Raw genomic sequence first — 27,778 nt, 5'->3', positions numbered from 1 at the left:
ATCCTATAATAAATAAAATAATGCAGCTCAATCAAATTCTTCACCTGGAAGAAAATCTTCTATCACACGCGCTAAAGTCACATGCACCCCAATTTCTTCTTTATATATAAATATGGTTTAATTTTGCCACGTAAAGCACAAAAGCATAATGAAGCTTTTTTTCACTAAAACAGTGTCGAAAATGTCTTTTTCTTTAAAAGTAAGTGGCATACTATTATTTTTTAAATGGACAGTATATTGTTATTTTTTTTAAGTGATCTTTCTAACATTCGTTTAATCATCACTAAATAATATATGCAACATTAAAAAAACATCAAAATAAAAAGAATAAATAAGATGGGTTGAATTGCAATTTTCTTACCATATATAAACGAAAAGATAGACACGAGGAAAGAGCATGTCCAGAAAATGGGAATACCAAAAATCGGAGGAAACGTGTAAATATTAAAAGTTGCTATATAAATCTATATAAGTTTTTATTAATATATAAATTATTTTTATATGTTTCCGTAAAAATATTTTTTTTTTTGAAAATCGTACAAATATATTCAAATGAGTATTATTATCAACTATTAATTTACAATTGATCTTTAAATCATGTAAATAATTATGGTAACAACAAAAATATTTGGAAAAAAAAATTGATATTCAAGCATGTTTCTAACTTTTCTGAAATTGCAAAATAACTCATAAGTTATCCATCATGACTCAGGTGTCCTCGAGTATCGGATATAGAATGCGTCCGAAACACAAATACATTAACAAGTTGAAATTTCCGTTCTGCAAAAGTTAATTTTTACGGGCTGTTGCTTAGTTTGCTTAAAAAAATTGGCCAAGTACACAAAATAAAAATAAAAATATAATAATAAAAAAAAAGGGAAAAATGCATGTGCAGCTGTGTAGTGCGTGGCAGCCACTTTTAGTGAAAGCGCGTGCCTAATTAATCAACAAAGCCGAACAATTAACAAAACCTAAACCCCCAAATTTTCTATATAAACAACCCTCAAATTCCACACTTCCACCACCACCACAATTAAAACCACCACCGTACACAATCTCCACCGCCACCATGTCAACAAACGGATACTACAACAACAACAACCACCACCCATCGCCGCCGTCTCTCCACCTTTGCTTCTTCCTCCTAATACTCACCATGTTCGTCGGAATCACCTGGTACATAAACTACGAGTCAATCTTCGAGGGGTTGTTCGACCAGATAAAGCTTCTTCTCATGGTGTCGCCGCTCCTCCTCCTCCTCGCCGTACACCTCCTCTCCACCTTCGAAACCTCCGCCTTCTTCTTCATCCCCTTGCCGGAGCAGGAATCCCTCCACCGCGCCGGCGGCACGCCGTGGGGCGTCGGCCTCCTCCTCGTCATTCTCTTCTTCATGATTTCTTACCAATCTGATTTTAGAGACCGTTGGTTCCCTCTGCTTAGTTGATCACTCGCGCCGGTCTGCGCGTGTGTGTGTGATTATTTGTAGATTTTGTATTAAAAAAAATAATTAAATAAAAAAAAAGAAAAAAAGAAAAGGTTTAATTTAGTAGTACGTTTTAATGTGGATATTTGGATTTTTTTTTGTTTTTAATTATTGATGATGTACTTGTGATCTGGGGTTTAATTTGTATAGTGGAAGGTAATTAGTTGATAATGTAACTCCTAATTAAATAATGTTTCTTTAAATTAATGATGTATTATTATTTTATATTTATTCTTACACTATACTCTTGCACTATTCAAACTTCAAAAGTGGTCCTATTTATATTTTTCAAAATACCCGGAAATTAGACTAGTTTATAATAATAGTATACAATGAACTAAAGTTTGTTTTTAACCACTAATTTTGACTTTTTGTATGGTTGAAATAGCTAGGATCACTCAAAATTAGATGTGACTTTATTATATATTGGTTTATTTAATGCTAGATTTCGTGAAATATATTGAGTAATTATACTGATCTACATGTATTCACATATAACCATGTATACGTGAGCTATTGAAAATTTATTTTTTCTGATCAACGATTAGAAATCACCAAGTGGATTTCACTCGCGTAGCATCTCAATTACCGTATAAAATTAAATTAGGAAGATAAAACGGACGAAAGTAGGATGTCAATATTTAAAGTAGGGAAAATTACAAATTTTTATCATATTTTTATGTAAAAACCTACAAATTATTCATCATTATATTCGTCGTATTTCACTTGAATATTTAATTTATAACACGACAAACAACTTTAATCGATGTAGTATATATGTCACAAAATTATAAATTTATTGTTTATCATCTAACTCGGTCATTAATTAACAGGTAAAACTGAAATTCAAGTGAAATAAGACCAAAATCGTTGAAATATAAACTAAATGCCTAAAGTAACCCAATCTAGACGACCAAAATTACAAAGTTTACCTTCAAAAGAGTATAATACTTGGAAAAAATAATATGAAGATCAAGATTTCTGCACGTAATTGTTTTAATTAATTAATATCAACAAACCATGGGCCCACTCGTTAATAATACAGTTCAATTAGGGTTTATAGACCTACCTAATTGCAATATTAAATGTTAAATATCTTCTTTCGTCAAATATATAGTGTAGTCCATATCAGTTACACCTCGATGAAGAAATGAAATGGGCCTCTACCAATGCTACTATATTGGGCCTTCTACAAATTCAAAGCCCATTAATATTATATTTAGGTCTTGTCTGATTGGAAAAATTAATCATCATTAACTAAATAATTCAACTTTATTTCATGTTTAGCATCCCTAATAACTTGTTGGGTCGTCTCACGATATTATGTTGCACTAACTACTTGTAACTGTGTCCAAATGGGTGAAAACCGAACTAAATGGATCAGATTAGTTTTTTTTTTTTTTTCCGGAAGAAGGAAATTATATCGTTCAAAGACTAGTATGAAATTATAATGGTAGTTGTATTATGCATTATACGATTCAGTAGGATTTAACACGACACAACTAAGCAAAACCGAGGGGAATTGGCCGATGCCCAGAGGAGGTGATAGGACTTCATGGGGATACAAGCCTCATTTGTTTACTTCTTTGGATTTTGATAAAGTCGGCCCAAAATATTGAGATATGACAAGTCCCGTTATAACAGGCCCAAGAAATATGACTCACATGTTAATATACGGTAGTTAACGAGATGACGAGCTACCAGCTAAAAGTAGCAAGTGTCATTTCATGACTTAGACACTATTGCAGAAATATTCTGAATTTGAAATGACTCAATTGATTGAATTGAAAAAACCCAATGACATTCACAAATATCTCTACTGTAAATAGATGTTCATATCCCCTAAGAAAAATAACGATTCACTCTCTTTTGAATTTGGGAGATTTCTAACTTGGGCATTAAAGTGCTAACAATCGGGAGCAGTGCTTCCAACCTATTTGTAGGTCCGTGACGTATATTTTTCAAGACGAAATGAGTTCGACGATACGTGATCTCAAGAAGCGGTCGGAATTGCAGCATCTATATATAATATAAAAAGAGGATCTATGCCCTCAATGATTGACATGTGGCAAATGATGATGTCATTTATCAAAATTGCTTAGTTGGAGTTCAATTGATGAGGTGGATTCTTCAATTGATGAGTTGTCAATTTTATTTTGGTATGTATTTAATTTATTTCCTATTTAATATTTATACAATCATTTAAACAATTACCACATGTATATATATTATTTACAAAGTTAATATTTTATAAATTCGAAATAAAAAAGTCTTATTTATATTTTCAGTATTTCAAAATACATTTATTGAAAAAATTCACGATACTCAATTTTTTTACGAATATTCAAATAATTTTCAGAAAAAATATTTTTTTAATATTATATTAAAATAAAAGAATACAATTGTTTGTTTTTTTTGAATTTTCAATATTTTGGAATATTCGAATATCCATTCAATAAAAAAAAATTGGGATATCTGTATAAAATGAATATATTAATAAATTAATATATATTTCATAATTTTTTCATTTGAATATATTAATTTAGTATTTTTTAATTAATCATAATCAAATGAAATATAATAAAATATATATTTTATTAATATATTCAAATATCATTATACATGAAATTCACATATATATATTTTTTCTAATTTTAATTAATATATTAATTAATAATTCAAATTAATAAATTAATAAATTAATTTATCAATATACATGGAAATAATTATATATAAACTATATCATTGATTGATATAGATTATATCAATCATATTAATTTGGATTTATTTTATTTCCTTTTGCAAATATAGTATATTTATGGACTTGGACGTTTAAAATTTTAAATTTAATTAAGTTGTTGTTTAATATATTATGAAATTTATATTTTTATTACTATAATACGAAAAAAAGATAAAAGATAAAAAAAAAATAGTGTGTATATTTCATATATTTTGATTTTTATTAAAATTCGGATATGCATTTATTATCTAAATCATTTATATATACATATATATCATCAATATCATATCTATTATATATTGATAACTTATGGAAATAATATCACCATAATTAATTTTAATTTATGTAAAGTTTGACTTTCAATTATTAATTATTAATAAGTTATTTGAATTTGCATCAAATAAAATCAATCACCGGATTTGTTGTCAATCATGTCTATTTTTTATTTTATGAAATCAATTTACATTTATTTTAATTATGTCCAATTATGGTGAAATATATATGTATACATGTTTTAGTATATATACATTAACTAATATAAACAATATATGATTTTCTTAAAATCTTTTATTTACTTATTTAGTGTGTGAAAATTAAGTATAAATACCCTCAATCTCAACCCCAACTCATTTATAAGTTATTTGAATTTGCATATTTTGTTATAATCATGCTAAACTAAGGTTCTCATCTTAAACTTTTTTTTTTATTCCTTTTGTTTTGCAAATTCATAATGCAATTAGTATTTATCGATATGTTCGCTTGAAGCATTTATTTGTCGTTGAATATTTATGATGTTATTCATTTATTATGTATGTGTGCATATAACAATCTAACTTATGTTTGTTTTTTTTTTTTTTTTTTTTTTTAGTTTTTGCAGATCCATGGATATCATCGTTTGTGTTATACGCGACGACATTAGCAAGAGAGAAGTCCTGCGACGTTGTATAGCATGCATAAATATGATCCGTGTATATTTTAAGGATGAATTTAGAAAAAAATAGTTATGCATTTCCATCTTTTGATTATACGTGAGATGATTGTACGCTTGGTTTCGATGAAAAAGAAATTGAGATTAATGAACTTGATTGAGCATGTAATAGATTATTTAGCGTTTGCATATTTTTGTAAAAATATTAATTTTTGTGTCCATTAATAATGCTTATTTTTATCTATTTTGTTCATATGTACATACATTATTATTAATTTGTACTTTCATATTAGTTTCTATAATTTTATTTCAATAAATTTGGATCATATTTATTTGTTTATTTTTAGTATTATTGTAAATAAAATTGTATTTACCATCTATATATAATATAAAAAGAGGATATATGCCATCTACGAAAGAAATGTGGCAAAAGTCTATGTCATATCTCCAAATGGCTTAGTTGAAGTTCAATTGATGAAGTGTATTCTTCAATTGATTAGTTGACATTTTGATTTTGGTATGTATTTAAGTTCTTACATATTTAACATTTCTATACGTTAAATATATATATATATATATATATATATATATATATATATATATATATATATATATATATATATATATATATATATATATTATTTAAAAAAATTATATTCTATAAATCCTAAAGCTATTATCTTATTTATAATTTCATTTTCCGAAAAATGTAATATTTTGATTCTTTTTTTAGTATTATTTTTATTTAAATTTTTATTAAATAGTTATGTTAATAATTTTGTAATTTAAATATACATTCGAATAATTTATGAAATTTTAGTGTATTTGGAATGATTTGAAAAAATATATTCATTTCGTTCTAATTATTTTAAATATTTTGCAATATCTGTATAAAATTTGAATATTTATATATTTTTTAATTTAATTATATTTGATTATATATATATATATATATATATATATATATATATATATATATATATTCTGCTATATTAAATGGTCAATATAAATGTTACATATGGATGATACCCACATATTTTTTCTAGATCAAATAAAATTTTAAAGATACCCACATATTTTCTCGATACTCATTATATATTGATAGTTGTATTTCCAGATTTTTGTTTCATAATTTGTTATTTACTTTCTATTATATGTGTCAATCTTCTTTTTTCTTTTCCTTTTGCTATTTAATTTATGTTTAAGTATATAAATCGTAAACTTATTTTTATTGTTTATCATATACTCAGAATAATAATTAGAGAAAAAAAGAAATTAATAATTGATATTAATTGATATGATTCTATATAAAGTGTAAATGGAAACTATATTTTTGACAAGTAGTAGTACCTACATTTGACACATGTTTTATGTATCTTCTTTTAATTTGTTTCAAATAATAATAATTTTATTCAACTAACAGTAAACAAATAATCACTAATTTCATTATGCGGGAAAATTACTAAATTTAAACGTTTAATTTATAATTATGTCAACATTACTTACGTATGAGTATTAGTATTAGTATCAGTATCAATATCAGTATCGGTATCAGTATCAGTATCAGTATTAGTATTAGTATTAGTATTAGTATTAGTATTAGTATTAATATTAGTATTAGTATTAGTATTAGTATTCGTATCCATATCAATATCAATATTAGTATTAGTATTAATAACAGTATCGGTATCACTATGAGTATGAGTATGAGTATGATTATGAGTATGAATATAAGTATGAGTATGTGTATGAGTATGAATATGAGTATGGGTATGAGTATAAATATGGGTATAAATATCAGTATCAGTATCCGTATAAGTATTAGTATAAGTATCAGTATAATATCAGTATCAGTAACATTAATGATATCAATATCAGTATCAGTATCAGTATCAATATCAGTATCAGTATCAGTATCAGTATTAGTATTAGTATTAGTATTAGTATTAGTATTAGTATTAGTATTAGTATTAGTATTAGTATTAGTATTAGTATTAGTATTAGTATTAGTATTAGTATTAGTATTAGTATTAGTATTAATATTAGTATTAGTATTAGTATTAGTATTAGTATTAGAATGAGCATCAATATTAGTATCACTATCAGCATCAGTATTAGTATTAGTATTAGTATTAGTATTAATATTAGTATTAGTATTAGTATTAGTATTAGTATTAGTATTAATATTAATATCAGTATCACTATCAATATTAGTATTAGTATTTGTATTAGTGTTAATATCAATATTAATATTAATATTAGTATTAGTTTCAATATTAGTATTAATATTAGTATAAGTATTAGTATTAGTATTAGTATTAGTATTAGTATTAGTATTAGTATTAGTATTAGTATTAGTATTAGTATTAGTATTAGTATTAGTATTAGTATTAGTATGATATTAGTATTAGTAGTAGTATCAGTATCAGTATTAGTATCATATCAGTATTAGTATCAATATCACTATCAGTATTAGTATCATTATCAATAACAACATCAATATTAGTATGAGTATGAGTATGAGTATATGTATCAATATCAGTATATTTATCAATATTTGTATGAGTATTGGTATGAATATTGGTATGAATATTAATATTGGTATTAGTATTGATATTATTATTAATAATATTATTACTATCAGTATCAATATCAGTATCAATATGTGTATGTGTATTAGTATGTGTATTAATATTAGTATCAATATTAATATCCGTAGCAGTATCAGTATCAGTATCAATATCAATATCAGTATTATGTCAGTTTTATTATTATTATTATCATTATTAGTATTATTATTAGTATTCGAAGTCATATTAGTCTTGGCGTATTAGCATTAACGTTAGCATTAGTCTTAATATTAATATTAATATTAGTATTAGTATTAGTATTAGTATTAGTATTAGTATTAGTATTAGTATTAGTATTAGTATTAGTATTAGTATTAGTATTAGTATTAGTATTAGAGCAACTCTAATGGAGTTATTAAATGGGATATCAAAATTCTTAACTACCATTTTGATAATTGAAGTTAGAAATTTTCCACTCCAATGGAGTTATCAAGTGAGTTTCTACTTTGATATTTTAATTTTTGGGATGTAAAAATACATCCGGATGAAATAATACCAATTGGAAGTTACACAACTTAACCACCTAAATAACCAATTAGAAAATGACATGTGTTAATTAAAATATATAATCACATTATTTATTTTTAATTACCAACTATTTGATAACTATGGTTGGAGCAAATAAATTTATTTAGGTATCAAACTAAAATATAAAATATCAAATAAATATTTGATAATTCATTTTGATATTTGTGGGTTGGAGTTGCTCTTAGTATTAGTATTGGTATTAGTATTAGTATTAGTATTAGTATTAGTATTAGTGTTAGTATGATATTAGTAATAGTATTAGTATCAGTATCAGTATCAGTATTAGTATCAATATAAGTATTAATATCAGTATCACTATCAGTATTAGTATCATTATCAATAACAACATCAATATCAGTATCAATATCAGTATGAGTATGAGTATGAGTATGAGTATCAGTATTAGTATCAATATCTGTATGAGTATTGGTATGAATATTGGTATGAATATTAATATTGGTATTTGTATTGATATTAGTATTAATAATAGTATTAGTATCAATATCAATATCAGTATCAATATGTGTATGTGTATTAATATTAGTATCAATATTAATATCCGTAGCAGTATCAGTATCAGTATCAATATCAATATCAGTATTATTATTATCATTATTAGTATTATTATTAGTATTCGAAGTCATATTAGTCTAGGAGTATTGGCATTAACATTAGCATTAGCATTAGCATTAGTCTTAATATTAGTATTAATATTAGTATTAGTATCTTTATTAGTATTAGTATCATTATCAATAACAACACCAGTATGAGTATGAGTATGAGTATGAATATCAGTATCAGTATCAATATCTGTATAAGTATTGGTATGAATACTAATATTGGTATTAGTATTGGTATTAATATTAATAATAGTATTAGTATGAATATTAGTATCAATATCGGTATCGATATCAGTATCAATATGTGTATGTGTATCAGTATGTATATTAATATTAGTATCAATATTAATACCAGTAGTAGTATCAATATCAATATCAGTATTATTATCATTATATTTATCATTATTATTATTTGTATTAGTATTAATAATAGTATTAGTATGGATATTAGTATTTGTCTAGGCGTATTAACATTAACATTAGCATTAGTCTTAATATTAGTATTAGTATTAATATTAGTATGAGTATTAGTGTTCGTATTAGTATTGACGTGTTAGTTTAAACATTAAATATCCGTATTAGAATTGGCGTATTATTATTAATAGTAATGTTGATTTTTTTTTTTTTGAGTAAATTCAAGTCCAATACAAGGGGAAGTAGGGGAGGGGGGACTCGAACCCTAGACCTTTACCCTATTGGTAAATTCTAGGTACCAACTCTCCTATTGAGGGTTGGTTAATAGTAGTGTTGATATTAATATTAGTATTATACTATTAGTATTAATCATCGTATTAATATTAGGATTAATATTAATATTAGTATTATTAGTGTTGGTTTTAGTATTAATATTAGTATTGGTATTAGTATTATCAATGTTGGTTTTAGTATTAGTAGTTGTTTTTAGTGTAATATTAGTGTCATATTAGGGTGGCATAGCCAATTGTACGCCGCAATGTCTAGAGTTAAAAGTAGATTTGAGATAAAGATATTTATTTACTCAGAATCGGGCGATATAACTAACTTTATGAGCAATGTTGTGTGCACAAAAGATTTTCAGCGGAACGTAAATCACAAACAAATGTATATTTTGATTCAATAAAACATTTTTTTTGGGTATTATTTACATGTATGCCAACTGTTCAAAGTTTTTGTTCGTTTTATTTTATCCAAAATAATTTAAAAAAAATAATTGATCCGTGCATCGCACGGGTGAATTACTAGTTAATATATAATATTCAAACTGTATTATGAATTTTGCAAAAGTGCTTTCGAAAAATTAAAACCGATCGAAAAAACTATCGAATTTGAAAATCCATATGAAGAAAATAGCTTCAAAATAAAAATACTTTAAAAAAAAAAATCGTAATTGGGAAATGACGTGTGATTTCCATTTTGAGGCCAACGCAAAGAAACCACGTGCCCAATATCTATGTCCAAATCTTACCCATTACACGGTTTGAAGAAATCAACGTGTCTTCTTATCCCCTTTTTTCTCATTTTAAATCACACAAATTAATTAAATTTTATTAAAACCCAAAAAAAGAAAAAAAAAAAACAAGAAACAAAAAACACAGAGAACACGCAGTAATGGGGGTGGTGATAATCGACGGATCAACAGTCCGTTCGTTCGTGGAAGACGAGGCCCAGTTCAAGAAAAGCGCCGACGAGGCCTTCGCGGCGCTGGATCTGAACAGCGACGGCGTCCTGTCGAGATCGGAGCTCCGGCGGGCGTTCGAGTCGCTGAGGCTGATCGAGACACACTTCGGCGTGGACGTGGCGACGCCGCCGGAGGAGCTGACGAAGCTGTACGACTCGATCTTCAACCAGTTCGACTGCGACAAGAGTGGGACAGTCGACCAGATGGAGTTCACGGCTGAGCTGAAGAATATACTGCTGGCTATAGCCGATGGGCTCGGCTCGAGCCCCATTCAGATGGCTCTTGAAGACGACGATAGCGGCTTCCTCAAGAAAGCCGCTGATCTCGAGGCGTCCAAGCTTTCCGGCTAGGGGGTTTAATTTCCTCGTACCAAATCGAACTAGTTTTTGTGTTTTTTTTTTTTTTTAAATAAATTAATAATCGTTTGTTTAATTTCCTTGTCTGGATCGGAACTTGTTTTGGGTTTTCTGGAGGTGTGTAATGAATTTTTACTATGTGCTGTAATTTTATTCTTACCTTGTCACATATTATTGAACATACAATGGTGAAATAATAAATCAGAACAAAAAAAACCGAAAACTAAGCCCAAAAAAATAAGAAATAATCGTCGCCTGAGAGATTCGAACTCTCGCGGGGAAACCCCATGTACTTAGCAGGCACACGCCTTAACCACTCGGCCAAAGCGACTTTGTTGAAATCATTGTCAGTATTATTATAATCAACGTGTATATCAAACAAGTATACCAGTGGCCCAGTAGACTATACTAATCTCTGTGATTTTAACATATGAAGACAAATTTTCCCAATCGTTTTAGGGTTAATTAAGGGTTATGTGGTATAAGTCATTGATTATATCGTTTTCATTCATATCATATCGTATCAATTTCGTTCGACTATTTAATTAGCTATTTACAAAGATGTCGCGTTCTTAATAGTAATTTAAAATTAGAAGTATCAAGTTCAAAACTTAATTTGCTCACATAATCTAATAATAATAATTAATGGTGTAGTATCTACATCCTTAAGACCTCCTTTCAAACTCAACTCTCTTGACCATTGGAAAACCAATCAAACACCAGTTCTTCACCGGAGAAGATTAATTCGACGAACGAAAAATATAAATATAAAGAGAGAGAGAGAGAGAGAGTATTTGGAAGAGAGTATAAAATATTCATTATTGATATTCAATCGGACCCTTAATCAGGTCTTTACGTTCATTTATATAGAGTATTTCTATTTAGACATTTCCTAATTTAGGATCTCTTTACTTGTCATTGTTCAATTACTCTTCTTAATTGACATGGTTTCCTTATCTATTTAGGGAGCATATATTTTGGGTTTTCTTTTCCACCGGCTCTCATTCACCTCGTCACCTATCCCATTGATTTGTCTCTAGCATGTTTGGATGAGCTGGCGAGCTCGTTAGCCGCGAGCTTCTAAAGAGACCTTGTCTTTGACGTGTATTGGGTCGGTGAGCCCAATAAATCTCTTTCGATTCATACATTTAATCATTATTAATAAGTCCAATATGGGAAGTTCGGCCCAAACTTGACAAACCGATCCCCATCAATAATAATAATCATCATATCGTGTTTTGTAATATTTTAGCATGTTGAATATCATAATCTCTAGTAAAAACTAAAGCTACTAATTCTATTAAGAAAATAACATTTAAGTACGAATTTCAACAGCTCCAAATTTTAATTGTAGATATGAGTTAGGTTGAACTTTGAACCTCAACAACCGAATAATCAATTCCATGTAGTAGTAGTAGAAACTCAACAAGTGTCCCGTCCGTAAGGTATCTGCTAGCATTAGCAGTTAAAGTAAGTGAACTGTGTCAATTGACAAAAATTCGAATTCTATTGTCAACGGTCGCTACGTAAAATTTATCACACATGATTATATTAGAGTGGTTGTACGTCTCACGTATGCTCTGCAACTTGTTACACGGTTGGCTGCATGTTTCTTCATTTACTTTTCGTCTCGTATGATTTACAAGGTATTATGCAGTTGACTGCATGTTCCTTCATTAAAAAAAACAAGAAAAAACGAACAAGTACTTCTCATATGATTTGCAAGCTATTCTACGGTTGGCTGCGGCTTCGGTCGTAATATATATATATATGGTTTTTAACATTATTAATTGGTGATAATTTAGGAGTAAAACGTTGAAGGTCAAAATCAACGTCTTCCAAACGGACAGTGACTAAACGTTGGACCTAACCCCACTATAGTTATTAGCTACCTTAGCTCTTCCTCAATTTTCCCCCAAATCCAATTTCCCACGTTTAAATCCCTAATCCCAGATCCCGACCCACCGCCACCGCCACCGCCGCCGTCGCCGTCGCCGCCGCCGCGCCATGTCAGCCTCCCCATCCACCGCGGTTCCCCGCCTCTTCTACCACCCAGCCTATTGGTGCCACTCGTGCGACATGAGCATCGGCCTACCCCCCTCCCCCACCCCAACCGCCCTCCTCTGCCCCCACTGCCACCGCGACTCCCTCGAGCAGATGGATATGGAGGATTCCATCACCACCCCACCCTCCCCCGCCCCGAGAAACCCCTTCCCCGTCGACCACCACACCTCCGCCTCCGCCTTAACCCCGCCCGACGACAACTTCCTCCTCACCAGCCCCTACCTCAGCCGCCTCATCGATTATCTCGCCGCCACCACCTCCGCCGCCGCCGCTGCCGCCAATCCGAGATCCGACCCGGCCCCCAAATCCTCGATCGAGTCCTTGCAGGAGGTCACAATCACCGCCGACAGCGACCCCACCCTGCTCTGCCCGGTGTGCAAGGACCCGTTCGTGGCGGACTCTGTCGCGAAATTGATGCCGTGCAAGCACAGCTACCACTCCGATTGCATTGTGCCGTGGCTCGAGATCAATAATTCGTGCCCCGTGTGCCGATTCAAGCTGCCCAGGGGTGAGGCGGAGGCGGCGAATGGGGCCGCGGAGGGGTACGCGAGGTCTTTTACGCTCGAAGAATTAGTCGACGACGAGTCGGATTTGTACGGGTTTAGGAACAGCCTTAGGAATATCGCGAGGAGGCATCGGTGGAACGATGAGGGGAACATTGGAAGTGGGAGTGAGGGGAATTTGTTTTCTCCGACACAAATTGGGGAGGTGGAGAGAGGAGATGGGGTCTTAGAGAGAGAAAATAGTGTGGAGACTGTGTCGAGTTGGCCGAGGTGGCAGGTCGAAGAGAGAGGTGTCGGTAGCGGTGGAGGTGGCAGAGGAAATGATGATATTGATGCATTTGGTAGGAGTTGATTGTGTCCTTGTGCGGTGTTGAATTGGATTCTGTTCCGTTTTTTGGCAGAACCCGAGGTATTATTCGGTTGCTCTTCTTAGTTTTTTCTTGCTTAAATTGCTTTATAAGTGTGAATTAATTGTTTCGTTTGTTGTCGATGAATGTTTGTAGTTCAATAATTTTTAGCTGAGGTGCAGTTTGAAGCTTTTTTCAATGAAATTTTCCTCTGTCGATGACAAGATTATTTTTTTTTTTTTTCGATCGGTTAGAATGGTTATTGTTTGTTCTTGGTTGCAATATTGGTGTTTCAAACTAATCCCATTTCTTTCTCGATTTCGTTTCTTAGTTCAGATCAACTGTCAGTAGTTGAATGGAGTTGATTTCTGATGTAAAGTTTCGATTTTTCTCATGTCGGTTTTGTGTATATCCCGAGGTATATCATTTACACTTTTTTGCTAGCAAAAGCCTACAACTTTGGGGTAGCTTAGGCTTTTACGGTCTTTTCACAAGTGCATCGGCACTTAAAAACAACTTTTCTCTTTGTATTTGCACAAGCAAGAATCAATTTTGCTGCTTTAAAGAAAACCAAACGTATATCGTAGTTTACGTACATGGCATAGCGTATTGTAAGCAGTGTAGGTCAAGTAACCATTTAAACTTATTCAGAATTCTGTAAAAAAAATTGAATCTTTAAACGATTTTAGAACAAAACTGTATTCTCGAAAATCAGCTTTCAAATGCTTGGCCACGTACGTATGTTGCCGTTGTCCTATACAACATCATCAACAATTGTGTGTCAAATAGTTTTCTTGGAAATCACCAGATTAAACTAGTTTTTATATAGTTCTTTCTTGATTTTCATGTGTTTATTGTTCCTCGGTTGATGCTTTGCCTTAGGTTTATAGCAAATTGGTTTTTAGTTTTCGATAAAATGTATTATTATATCGGTTGTAACTTGTAAGAGTATTATACAGCTGAAGAGTCACTTCGAGTATGAATGCGGTAGTCTTTTTTTGTTTTGTCTTCAAAGTTCAAACTCACTTCATACTCATAGCCCTCTTCGTAAATATGCCACTCTTGTGTAATACTTACGATCATGATTTTTTTATATACAAATACGAGAGTTTGCAAAGGCATTTATTTAGAATATGAATCTAATATTTAATGGATTTGTTTCATTTTTGTGATCAGGTGATGTATATTTCCTAGGACGAACTGGCCGTTTTATCATCATAATGGCACGGTGAAGTGTAATTAGCCATGAATTATTGAGCTTATGTTTATAATAATAAAAAGAAAGTGTGACGCTCTTGCCCTTCTCTTCTTTCCTTCCCTTTGGTGCTCCGTTTTTCTAGAGGAAAATGTAATCGGTGCTCGTAATTTTATTTGAAAACTTTATGTTGCAAATTTTGGTGTATAGTAAACCAAATGATTTGTTGTATCTTAAGAACTTTTCTTTGAGTTGTGATTGAAGATTGGCTTTCTTTTTTGTTATAACCAAAACAATTTGCTCGATTTGGGTTAGTAACGATTCCAATTATGGTTTATGCTTAAGCATATGAAGGATCCTAATTTTGTTTTTTGAAATGTTAACTCTCGTTTCAATTTTACTAATACCTTTTTAACTTCGAACGTTATAATGACCATTTTCTAATCTGATTTTGGCGAAATTGAAACTACGGAAATCGTAGTCCTTTAAGATAGTATTCTAATCCAAATTGAATGAGCTAGATTGGATGCCGGGTGACAAAGTTACGTATAAATGAATTACAACTTGAATTCTAGTTAACTCAGAGCATCAAAGTTGTGAACAAGTGTTTATTGATTCATCCATATATTTCTCACCCGATATCTAATCTCGGTGATTCAAGTTGAAATTGAAAGCTAATTCAAAGAATTACAAATTCCGTCTTTTGAGTTTTGCTAAATTCAGCCTTAAAAAATGACCAAGATCATACTTGAAGTCGTGTCGGTATTATTAAAACTGAAACGACATTCAGCAAATCCCTTTTGCTTTTGAATTTTTTAGTAATTTGAATTGCCACGTGTCCTCCTATATCTTAAAAATAATATAGAGCAATTCGGGTTGGGCCACTAGCTCAACCTGCCCGGCCCAATTCGTTTGGTAAATCAAAATTTAATTTTCTTATAAATAAAAGCCAATATTATTTTTATGAATTATGGCTCGTTCGGTTACTGTTCTACTGACTAAATAGTAGGGGCTAATAGCATGTCCGGTTGGTAAGATTCACACTTTTTCAAACCCGCTACTAAATTCAAAGTCCGCTATTAAATGCTACTATTTCATTAAATTAGTAGCACATCCCCCTGAGATTAATTTAATAGGGGGTGACTAAAAAGGAAAAATACAATTTTATCCTTAAAATTATATTTTATTATTGTAAACTAAGTGGTTTTATGGACAATTCATATGTAATAACTGATTTTAACAAATTTAATAGAAATTTTAATCTAAGAAACCGTACATGCTACTAAATAAATAATTAATTAGTCAGTAGGAAGTTAATCCAAACTCATGTAATCCAATCTAATCAAATATAGGTAACCGAACGAGCCCTTACTCTAATAATTAATAAACATATAGTTTTACATTCCACATAATCTACAGGCCACAAATCTGAAGCCTCCTAAAAATTAATAAAATAAGACCTTCACCTTCACAACTTGTTTAATTATTTTTTCACTTATATTTTTCTTAAGCACAAAGTCGTGTAATAAACGTGCATAAAAGCGTCATCAGTATGACATCAGCAATGGGCTTCAGACAAAATTCCAGCCATTGTTTGTACTCACAGCTCATACATAAGTATTCATTATAGAGACACTTATTCTTAATATAATCATCTTTATTCAAAAGTGGAATGCATTTCCAATTAATTATGACAGTAATTAAGGTGCTTAATTCTGGCAATTTTGCCATTAATAGTAGTATTAGATTTATCTTACATTTTACTAATTATGCAATAAAACTTAAATACTTAATAGTGGCAATCGAACGAGAAAATGATAATTACACACGGAAAATATGTTGATTCATCAGAAATAAATTTGAAATGTAGACCAAAATAAAATCAGACCTAATGAAACTTCACATGGATCTATTTTTAAAAACATTAAACATTCTTAATTAACCTTATGTTTGCTTAGTTAATAGCTATGCAACACGGAAACACCATCTTGATAACGTTTCCGCGATTCGGGAACGTTTTGTGTCAGAAACTCGAACACAACTGCCGGACACCTTCTGGACTATTTTACAATTTCTAAAAAGTTAGAAACATGTTCGAATAGCAATTTTTTTAAATACTTTTGTATTCCCAAATTATTTACATGATCTGATGATCAACTGCAAAATGATAGTTGAAAGTAAAATTTATTTTGAATATGTTTGTATAAAAATATATAAAAAGAATTTATATATAAATAAAAATTTATATATTTTCAATAGAATATTTATAAATATACCCCTATACTTTTAATATATACACGTTTACTCCAAGTTTTCGTATCCCTTTTTGAAACATGCCGTTTCCCCGTATCTATTTCCCCATTTACCCGTATCGACGTTTCCATTTCCGTGCTACGTAAAGGACACTAGTTAACCACGAGTAAAAATAAATATTTTCCTTAGCTAAAAAGTTCTTTACTTTATCACTATCATTTCTAAAATTAAATCACTCATAAGTATATTATGACTGTTTTACCACGTGTTTAATTTCTAAAACCACAATCATAAACATAGAAATTTGCTATCTTCCCTTCGAGTAATATATCAAACGATTTGGAAAATGACTGTAAAAAAAAAAAAGAAAAATAACGAGCATCAATTGATCCAAATTTGAATCGGCCGTCTGTCAACGGTCCCCAGATGTAGCTTGTCACACATAGTCAGTCCTAGTGTGGTTTATGTCCGTCTCTCGTATAGCTTGCAAGCTATTATACGAGAGTGTAAAATTACCAATGCACCTATATAATTGATTGCTGTCCATTACAAAAATAAAATAAAAAAAATAGACTGCAGTGACAACCGACAGTACACAGTTTCAATTAATTCCTCCCCAAACAAGGCTTAAAACCATTCATTAATTCTTAAACAAAGACCCTAGATCGATGGGATTATAACTAAAGTCGTTAATTAACAAAAAAATAATCACAATTTGACAAAATTTAATCTATAGTTTCCCTTGTCACCCGCCGCCCAACACAACAGAAACGAGAAAAAAAACACGAGTATTCTACACGTTACAATGTGAACAAGAACGTGTAAACGACGACTTTATGCTCTCAACCAACTTTTTTTTATATTAAATTAAATCAATAAATAATAATAATAATTTAAATAATAAAAAAAATAATAATAACAATAAATTCTTGATAATCAAGTCAATGACTAAAATTATGAACAACAACTGCAAACTGAGAATAAGATTAGTGGGATGACAGCAATACAAACAAGTTGTAAGTATATATATAATAATATATTATATATAAACATATATTATACTTAATTGACAAAGATTGACTTTTTATGAAACAGATGATCAGATGGTTCATGATTCTTGTAAGTTTATGTAATGATATACATTAATTATTAATTATCCATGTATGTATGAGTTGGAATTTGATAAATAATTAAATATATACCTACATAGTATTATTACTCCTAATACACATCAAAGGTGGAAATTATATTAAATAAAATAATATATTTATATTAATTTTCTCATGACGTCCCTATCATGGGCATGTACGGGGATGTACATCAATTAATTCAGACAAGCATCTATCTAATCATCACTCCCAAAAGACACAATTTTTGTGTTTGTGTGTGTTTTATTATTTTTTAATTTTTTTAATTTTTGTCTTTCTCTAATTAAGTTAGACTTTATGTTGCTTGTCTAACATATACATAAATATCTAACTCTCAATCTTCATCAGCAACATCCACAAGCAATTCCAATCTCTCTCTCTCTCTCTCTCTCTCTCTCTCTCTCTCTCTCTCTCTCTCTCTCTCTCTCTCTCTCTCTCTCTCTCTCTCTCTCTCTCTCTCTCTCTCTCTCTCTCTCTCAGATCGACGACCGATGAAGCATCAGTACTCATTCGATGCGACCAGCTTAGTTCCATCGAAGTTTGTGGTGAACGAATACTCGCGCACGATCGCCAAAGTGAAGCCGAAGATTCGCATAATTCACATAGTTGCACCCGAAATCATAAAGACCGACGTCCAAAATTTCCGGGAGCTCGTGCAGAAACTAACCGGTAAACCAGCAGAAGCAAAAGAAAGCAGAAAAGGCAAGGAAAATAATAATAATCACAATAATAATGCAGCTTCAATAATATCTCGAGTCTTGCCGCCGAAGCTACCTTGTCTACCGATCATACCGCAAGAAAATATGCAAAGATCGGCGAAGGAGGAGATTGAAGAAATGTACAACGACGAAGAGAATCCGAACGCGTTCTTGAGTTATTTGGGAGACGACGACGATGAACAAGATGGATTCAATGTTCCGTACATGAATGGATTTCCGATGATCAGGTCTTCGACATTTGGCGAGGTGCATTTCTGCTGAACGTACATTTTTGGTTGGCATTTGATCGATCGTGCTACTTCTTACAACAACTTACTTAGTTTGTGTGAAAGAATTTTTACAAAACGTTGTTCGTTTTAATTAGTTTGTTTTCCCCTCGGAAGATCGAGGAGATTACTACTAATTAAGGTCAGATTGATATGCTTTTGATGAGTGGTGGCTGAATTTGGAGTTCAACGGAAACCCACGTTTCGCTTTTTTGTTTTGGAGTTTGCTATGATGATTGCTCGATCCAAGAAACAGGATATATATGTACACGTATATATATACAAGTTATCTCAGTCAGTAGAATCGGAGTTAGAAAAGAAAAGGGATAACAAATCCTATGATGATCAATGAAGAGTATTCTTGCTGTCGGGAGATGGTAACGGATTCGGATTCTCATACCGTTAACACGAAGTCGTAACAGATTAATTGGTTTTGTTTTTGGTGTATATTTGGGATGTTTATTTAATTTATTGGTGATATATATAATATTCGATTCTGTTTAGAAACAGCAGGGAGTAGTGTTAGAATCTTTGATTGATCAACCTAAAACGAAAGAGGATAGAATCTCTTCCCGTTTGTACACTGTATATCGACTTTCGATTCCCGGTTGTTTGTTGTAATTAATTACACAGATTGAAAAGTGCGTTTTGGCTTGAAACGATCTCTCTCGATCTCTCGACTGCAAATGACACTGTGAATCTTAATTCTTATGTTGAACAAAAGTGTTCCATCCCTTATTGCATATATATATATATATATATATATATATATATATATATATATACACACACACACTATCATTTTATATAGGTGAAACAGAATACATAATGTAATACCATTGGAAACTGAATAAATTTGTAATTAGGAGAGATAAACTATTGAAAAACTGTTTGGCCTCTGGAATAATAAGTTACAGTTACATTACAATGAAAATAATATGTGAGAAAATTAAAATTGTAATCACCCAAAAAACATTACTGTAATAATATACAGCCTTGAAAATAATAAAAAAAAAAAACATGGTTTTTGTATTAGATGTCTCTATTTCTTCAGCACTTGCCTTTTTCTCTTTATTCGGTGTGTGTGATGCGACGATCAACCAAAACTGAAGAACCAAAGCGTACGCTAAAATTCCACTTGCGCGGTTACAAGTAGTACGTACCTGACAGAGAAAAAAAAATATACAAGAAATTTGAATAAAATCTCCGAGTAATAAGATCGATATTGTGCATGAAGAATAAGGTTGTAGCAGTCGGTTTAATTCAAAGCAGAAGTCCGCCACTAAATGTTACTAATCGATAAAATTAGTACCTACCCACGCGCGTGATTGAATTTTGTAGGAAGATACTTAAAAAGCAAAAAATACGATTTTATCCCTAAAAGAAAATGGCAAAATGCTATTGATAAATGAGTATTGCCGTTTCCACATAGAGAATAATAATGCACAAGGGGTATATACCGTATATCCCTAGCCACCGATATGAATCATTGGTCTGTTTGGAGTCTTTGCAATGTCGAACATTCCAGCATGAGACGCCTTCTTTCTTTTGACCTGGTTTTATTGGCAATAAATGTTTACAGCTGTAAGATTCCTAAGTAGAGCTACACAAATATTCAAAGTAATAATTCTCGGAATTGTTAAATATTATAACTCATCAGCCTGCATCGTCAAAAGGCTGTAAGAAACTGGTGTTTGAAACTGTATTATCAAGAACATAAGAGCTACATTGTACGTACCGCTGCTCCAATAATCTCCCTAAGCTCGTTATCATCAGCACCGCTGCGCAGCGGGTCCCTCAAGCTAACCTGAAATGAAAAAAACGTCTCCCCACGAGAATGAGATAAAAATTTTGATTGTAAGTCTAAAATTCTGACGTATTAAATCTCTAAGGTGATCCAACATTTTTACAGTTGAAGAAAGTACACGAGACAATAGAGGAATTTGTGGAAGTTGCAACATAGAAAAGAAGACATTAGTAATTTAAATTTTTCATTTTTGATATATTCAAAAGAATAAAAGGTAATATTAAAAATAAGCCAAAACAATAAAAATATAGTGTAAAAGGCTACTGTAATTAAGACAGAAGCACATGATGGTTTTTTAGATTAAAATACACACACACACACACACACACATACACACACATCATATATGTTAGCCTGATTTGAGAACAACGAAATAAACAAATATTTTCACAAGTTATTGCAACATAAGAAATTAGAGCTTCGACTAATTTTTGAATAAAATAGAAACCTGAAATACAAAGGGATGAAATAAAAACAATGATCAGGCAAACATAACCTTGCATTATGACTAGCCTAGAAGTGGACAAAATACTTCTAAATCAATCGGAAACTTTAAAATAGTTTTGAAAAAAAAAGGTAAAATAAAATCAATCGGAAACTTCAAAACTGTCAGTCAATGAGTAGCAGATGCTTTACCTCTGAAGGACCGAAGAGGCAAACCTTAAAGTTCCCGTCAGCAAGAAGTCTCAATCTATTACAACCAGCACAAAAATGCTCTGTCATCGATGTAATGAAAGAAACTGTACCACGATGCCCTTCGATCCTAAAATTCTTAGCTGTCTCCGTGGGATCATCCTTAATCCTTTCAAGTCCTGTGAATTGTTTAACCTGCTCAGTAAGATTGAGTGCTCAGTAAGATTGAGACACTCAGGGGAATGTATAAGAATATATATATATATATATATATATATATATATATATATATATATATATATATATATATATACATTAAGAAGCCAAATATTGGGAATACAGAATTCTACCTTACCACAATATCCATCATTTCAGAGTAAGGTACGAGTTTCTTTACTTTCCAGACATTCCCATCAAAAGGCATGAACTCGATAAACCGTATATTGATCGGCTTCTCACGTGTCAGCTCAACAAAATCGCATATTTCATCGTCATTGAATCCGCGCATTACAACACAATTTACCTGACACAAATTAAAGCCAAGAACATATACTTGATTTTCATTTTCTCTCTCATAAAATATTGACTACTCTTAATTGAATGTAATAACATAAGTCGTAGGTAAAAAACATACTTTGACGGGATTATAACCCAGCTCTATAGCAGCATCAATGGCTTTCATCACTCTGTCGTGCCCTTTTCGCCTGCTCATAAATTCAAACTTCGCAGGAACCAACGTGTCTAAACTTATATTCAACAAACTGAGCCCGCACTCTTTTAACCTCGGAAGTTTATTCGCAAGGGTGATTCCATTAGTAGTCATCGCAAGTGTCTTTAATCCACTCAAACTCGACAGCTGCAAGCAAATTTCTTCGATATCTTTCCTTATAGTAGGCTCACCACCAGTTAGACGAATTTTACTAACGCCAGAACTGACGAAAAGACTCGCCAGGCGAACAATCTCGTTCGGTGATAGAAGTTGAGGAGTGGGCGTAAGCTCTACGCCTTCAGCGGGCATACAGTACTGGCATCGCAAATTACAGCGTTCGGACAGTGAAATCCTCAGATAAGTATGTTGCCTACCGAACGAATCGGACAACATATCGAAAACGGGATTGTCTTTATGCGCGTCCGCTGGAGATTTTTCACATGAAGTAGCGTACATCTTCGACACGGTTCTATCAATATGACTGCTACTTAAGTTCGATCCATTACTGGTTTCGTGTAGAATGAGAGATGCAACTTTGCAATTAGCCTGAAAATTAAATTTGATTTTGTCATTAGCGAACTACGACTTAAAACTAATTCCGCAGGCTTCGATTTTCAACATGTGATTATGAACAATTGATACAATAACATTCTGATCTGAATTCGATTAGAACAATTATTATCACTCTCTGCTTAACATATATTTGTACTTCATTTTCAACTCTAATGAAGAACAAACGGTTTCGACTCAGAAAGCAGCGAATCGAGCCCAAAGCATGCTTTTGCGAAGCATGAATACTGAATACAGATTGATAAATCATGATTACAGATTGAGTTGAACAAATTCCAAAAAAATAAAATTAAGAAATTGCGACGTACCGAACTGAAATTCCTCAGACGCGAATGCCATTTGGCAATACTGGATATGCAGGGGCGCATGGTATCCAACTTTTTCTCCGTGAATTGTTGTTCCGAAAGAGAATTGGATGCTGAATTCGTATCTGAAAATTGGTGAATTGGAATAAGCGATGCTGCTGAGAGAAACCAAAAAAGGATTCGGATTGATTTCCGAACCAAGGGTTTGGGTCTGACGGTGTGAAATTAAGACGAGAACGCAAAATGAGATGGCGGCCGGAGATAGTATTTTGTACTGTTAAACCGCTGGAGAGAGAGAAAAGGGGACCACCGGTCAACTGAGCTACGGCTCCTGTATTGTGCCAAAGGTCAACACTAGAGTCGCTAATCTACATTTTATAATCGAAGAATTAAATTGGGATTGGAATATCCAATTTATCCCAATTTCAATCCGAAAATTCCAATTCTTTACACCTAAAAAAAAAATATTATAATCTCAATAATATTTTGGAATATATATTTTTTACACGGTTGTCAGAACCGGACCGGGCGGTCCGACCGCGACCCGCCACATATCCGGTTTGGTTCAACATCGAAACCCAGAAAAAATTGAAAAACAAACCGGAGTTATTAGACAAAAACGCCGGTTCGGCCAAAAACCGGTAGAGACCCCGGTTTTCGTCGGAAATGCCTTGTTCGTGTTCACGGACGGCCGGATCTGGACGGATCGAACCAATTAGGGTAATGGGCAGCGGAATCCGAGTGCTAGGTCGCCGGAAATGGAGGTTAAATGGTCTAAATATGGAGATAAAAGAAGAAGAAAAAAGGAGTTGAGAAGAGAGAGAGTGGGTTCAGATTCGGAAGAGAGAGAGGGTCGTAGAGGTAGAGAGAGAGTGGGGAGGGAGATGAAGAAAGGCCCATGTAATTAGAATAAAGAAAAACAATATAAGGTGGATATTAAATAATTAAATAAAAAAATACTAATTAGTTAATTAAATAAAAATATGAACGTAAAAAAGTTGAATAGGATGGATAGTGAAAAACTTGAGTAAAATATATTAAAAAAATAGCGAAAATAGTATTTCCATAATATTAAAATTAATAAAATAATTAGAAATTAAAAAAGTTAAAAAACTCGGGTCGAATTCGGTTGAACCCGTCTAACCCTCCCCCCCCCCCAATACTTATCCGGTTTTATGTCTGGTCCAGTTCTGACAACACTGATTTTTTATATTAATTTTCCAAAATTTTATCATAATGGAATTGGTATTAGTATTTTAGTTTCGTAAAAAAGATGGATCTTTTATGAAAGTGTTAGTTATCGATCTCTATTTAGTATATAATTCATAGTATATCCCCTGTTCGTTTCAAATTAAGTACACTCTTTGTCCCATATTATTTGTCAATTTAGATTTTAAATAAAATATTAATTGCATTATTTTTAATTTTACGCTTTACCACTCATAATTAATTAGTTATAAGACAATTAATATAAATGCTTTTTAAATAATTTTCTATACTTTTAACTATAATACATGTACATTTTTCTTAAGACATGTGCAATAACCCAAAACTTCATTTAAATTGAGACGGAGGAAGTATCGTTCAGGTTAAGTACACGTATTTAGAAAATTAATAAATTACAAATATGTTAAAATACTAATATAATGCCAAACGTATTTTTATGGGTCTAATCCTAATTAAAGTCAAAAGATAATGATATGAGTTTACGTTGGCACAAAATATTACTTTGGCCCACCTTCCATTTAAAAAAATTGGACTAATGGGTTGAGTTCATGGCAGTTAAACTTACGATTGGACCAAAATAATACAATTCGTCTTGTGTATCAGTTATAAGTATTGTTAAATATCATGATATCGTATCATATTGCTATATCGCGATACAATATAGTATTTACGATATGAGTACAATATAAAAAAAATAAAAAATAAAGTCCTGAAAAACACATTTAAACAAATATCTTCAAATTCTCAACCCTAATTCACCTTTCCCTCTTCAATTTCTCCAAGAATTTTCACAATATGGCAACCGAAATTCTAATTTCTATAGATTCTTGTGATTCAAGTGCGATTTCGACTGGGGTTTGTACAATTTGTACGAGTTCATGATTTACAATCCTATTTTTTTTTCAACATGTATAGGTCCAAGAAATTTAAACAGCGAGTTCAATATTGATAAGAGAACAATGAAAAAAATCAAAATTGGAGTCGATGAAGTTAAAGATGGGAAACAGTTAAATACGTTTTAGTGTTGGTCAAAGTATTAAGATATAAATTTTGATAATTGATACCTTTGTATTTTATAATATATATGTTAGGTTGATTTCCACCAAATGCGTATGTATATTATATATATAATCATGCATGATGACTTTCTGTTAACGTTGACGTGATAGATAATATGTTAAATATAATTCATTTGTGTATATATGAAATTATGAATATATCACATCAAATTGAATTTATGGAGGTCATCAAATTAGTTGGCCATTATTTCTTAACACATAGAAAAATGATGAGACCACTAGCGCGTGAAACTTTTCCTTTTTCTCTTTTTTCTTTCTAATTAAAGTTAACGAATTATCTTTTATATTTAAAAGAGGGAAATGTAAAAAAATAATCGAGAAAAAATAATTAAAAAAAAAAGTCATCAAATAATCATGGAGATAACGAAAGTTGCTCTATATTTTCAGCTATAGATACCCCACCACACTAATTATTTGTAGATGGACAATTTATTAATTTATATATATCTAACATCTTTTATATATATATATATATATATATATATATATTATTGTTTCTCTTAATTCTTGAATTCTCAGTCATAAATAGGTAAACACCAGAAATTATTTTGGGTGTTATAAACTTACACGTACGACAATAAATATATTTAATGATAACTTTAATATATACAATTATATCACTATTAAGCTTGTGAGTTGTGAGTAATAATTGTTGTAACTATATATGTAGATATTTTTTGTCATTTAAATTACGCAATTAATGTTAATTTTTGTATTATGGGTTAATCTATTATGCATTTCTTTCCTTCTAGTACAGTAGAATTTCAATAAATTAATACTCGATAAATTAATAACTTGACTTCAATAATCATTTGATCTTCTGGTCCCAACTCAATGAAAATGTATTAAATTAATATAATTTTGCTAATCTCGACTGTACTAATTTATAGAGGTTTAACTATAGTAAACTATACACATGCACGAGTCTGATAAGTTTCACTCAATATATTACTTATCACTCAATATATAGGCCATTCATGTAAATTGTTGAAGAGACGAATTTTGTGAAAATTATGAAGAATTTTAAATTTAATATTTCAGAACTATTAGAATATTACTTAATATATTGTTAGAGCTATTTATATATTAATTATCATAATTATATTATTATAAACCAATTTTCTCTTCACAGATATTTAATGAAGTCCTAAATAGTGAAGCCCTATCTTTGTAAGTCAACACACATTTTTTAATGGATTGTGAAATAAATATAATAGAATTCAAGAGAAAGCTCAAGGAAACTCATGAAATAATATTTTCTATAATTGGTCAACTTAATTTTCTTACCAAATCCTAAAATTACAAATTAATTAGGAAAAGTAGTTGGGGGTGATTATCGATTAATTATTGTATACGACAAGACATGTTCCTTTTTCACGAGATAAGAATTGCTATTTTCAGTATACTATTTATAATACCCAACGAAATTTACTATTTAGAATACCTAATGACTAATTAATAGGATTCTTTTAGGTGGCTCTTCTACCTCCTTGAAAGCTTATTTCAAGTGCCCCCAATACTCAATAGTTAATAGTCAATAAAGATAATTAATCTCACAACGATTTTTAGTAAAATAAAAGTAAAATTAGAAGCTTAATTTTTATTTATTTTCATCTAATTTTTGTTTTTATAAATAAAAACTATAGCCATATGGTACTGAGTAAATTTCTATTATCGTGTAACATAACTTAAAATCTCACCGAGCATCTAAAAAATTTGATTATAGTCCATACGTACTAAAAAAAAAAAAAATTTGAGGACCAAATCGAGCACGCGAATATGTATTCTATGATATATTTGCAACAAATACTCATCATTTTCGAGCAAAAAAATTCCCTACACCTGTGTTTGTACTGTATATGAAAAAAATACAATTTTATCTTTAATGAAAATTATCTAACATCAATTTTGTTTACCTTCCGTTCTCAATTTCTAAAAAGAAATTACTTTTATCAGTGGTTGTGAATGACTTATTTTTTCAATCATTTCGACCTTGGTTTGTGTGTATGAT

General features: G+C 31.0%; 4 protein-coding genes and 1 non-coding gene across 8 annotated transcripts; 3 read left to right on the top strand and 2 right to left on the bottom strand.

The window, feature by feature from the left end:
• Positions 1-988: 988 nt before the first annotated feature.
• Positions 989-1,690, top strand: LOC105969453 (uncharacterized). Its single transcript, XM_012994208.2, has one exon. It carries the CDS (start codon positions 1,070-1,072, stop codon positions 1,442-1,444), a length of 375 nt encoding a protein of 124 aa, XP_012849662.2. The 5' UTR covers positions 989-1,069; the 3' UTR covers positions 1,445-1,690.
• An 8,610-nt stretch (positions 1,691-10,300) lies between these two features.
• Positions 10,301-11,090, top strand: LOC105969570 (Calcium-binding EF-hand family protein). Its single transcript, XM_012994343.2, has one exon. The coding sequence runs from the start codon at positions 10,517-10,519 to the stop codon at positions 10,934-10,936; it is 420 nt and encodes a 139-aa protein (XP_012849797.1). The 5' UTR covers positions 10,301-10,516; the 3' UTR covers positions 10,937-11,090.
• A 101-nt stretch (positions 11,091-11,191) lies between these two features.
• TRNAS-GCU (transfer RNA serine (anticodon GCU)) lies at positions 11,192-11,273 on the bottom strand. The gene has a single exon. It is a non-coding gene; the product is annotated as a tRNA-Ser (tRNA).
• Positions 11,274-12,759: 1,486 nt separating this feature from the next.
• LOC105969557 (RING/U-box superfamily protein) lies at positions 12,760-15,314 on the top strand. Its single transcript, XM_012994329.2, has 2 exons — positions 12,760-13,918; positions 15,033-15,314. Exon 1 carries the CDS (start codon positions 12,950-12,952, stop codon positions 13,859-13,861), a length of 912 nt encoding a protein of 303 aa, XP_012849783.2. The 5' UTR covers positions 12,760-12,949; the 3' UTR covers positions 13,862-13,918; positions 15,033-15,314.
• Positions 15,315-20,316: 5,002 nt separating this feature from the next.
• LOC105969560 (GTP 3',8-cyclase) lies at positions 20,317-24,334 on the bottom strand. 4 transcript variants are annotated; one of them, XR_001173827.2, is made up of 8 exons: positions 23,660-24,293; positions 23,465-23,586; positions 22,512-23,132; positions 22,228-22,400; positions 21,881-22,072; positions 21,176-21,244; positions 20,898-20,990; positions 20,317-20,600 (listed from the first exon to the last, which is right to left on the bottom strand). XR_001173827.2 is itself a non-coding variant. In XM_012994334.2 (8 exons), the coding sequence occupies exons 2-7, from the start codon at positions 23,522-23,524 to the stop codon at positions 20,907-20,909; spliced, it is 1,194 nt and encodes a 397-aa protein (XP_012849788.2). In that variant the 5' UTR covers positions 23,525-23,586; positions 23,660-23,914; the 3' UTR covers positions 20,317-20,600; positions 20,898-20,906. The 4 variants fall into 4 exon arrangements, 2 of the variants coding, with proteins under 2 accessions (XP_012849788.2, XP_088668697.1); XM_012994334.2 differs by having other exon boundaries at positions 22,233-22,400; positions 23,660-23,914; XR_016029397.1 differs by having other exon boundaries at positions 23,465-24,334.
• Between the last annotated feature and the right edge of the window lie 3,444 nt (positions 24,335-27,778).

The sequence above is a fragment of the Erythranthe guttata genome, chromosome 2 (assembly GCF_056151865.1).
Source record: "Erythranthe guttata isolate IM_541 chromosome 2, IM_541, whole genome shotgun sequence".
In the NCBI taxonomy this organism is placed as follows: Eukaryota; Viridiplantae; Streptophyta; class Magnoliopsida; order Lamiales; family Phrymaceae; genus Erythranthe; species Erythranthe guttata.
The sequence above is the reverse complement of the archived record's forward strand: the minus strand, read 5'-3'. Positions and strand labels throughout refer to the sequence as shown.

Coding starts and splice junctions, on each gene's coding strand:
- LOC105969570 (XM_012994343.2), top strand. CDS start 10,517: ATGGGGGTGGTGATAATCGACGGATCAACAGTCCGTTCGTTCGTGGAA.
- LOC105969557 (XM_012994329.2), top strand. CDS start 12,950: ATGTCAGCCTCCCCATCCACCGCGGTTCCCCGCCTCTTCTACCACCCA.
- LOC105969453 (XM_012994208.2), top strand. CDS start 1,070: ATGTCAACAAACGGATACTACAACAACAACAACCACCACCCATCGCCG.
- LOC105969560 (XM_088812571.1), bottom strand. CDS start 23,524: ATGCGCCCCTGCATATCCAGTATTGCCAAATGGCATTCGCGTCTGAGG. Junction 22,401..22,511: donor TGGGTTATAATCCCGTCAAA/GTATGTTTTTTA, acceptor AATTTGTGTCAG/GTAAATTGTGTTGTAATGCG. Junction 22,073..22,232: donor CTGAAATGATGGATATTGTG/GTAAGGTAGAAT, acceptor CTTACTGAGCAG/GTTAAACAATTCACAGGACT.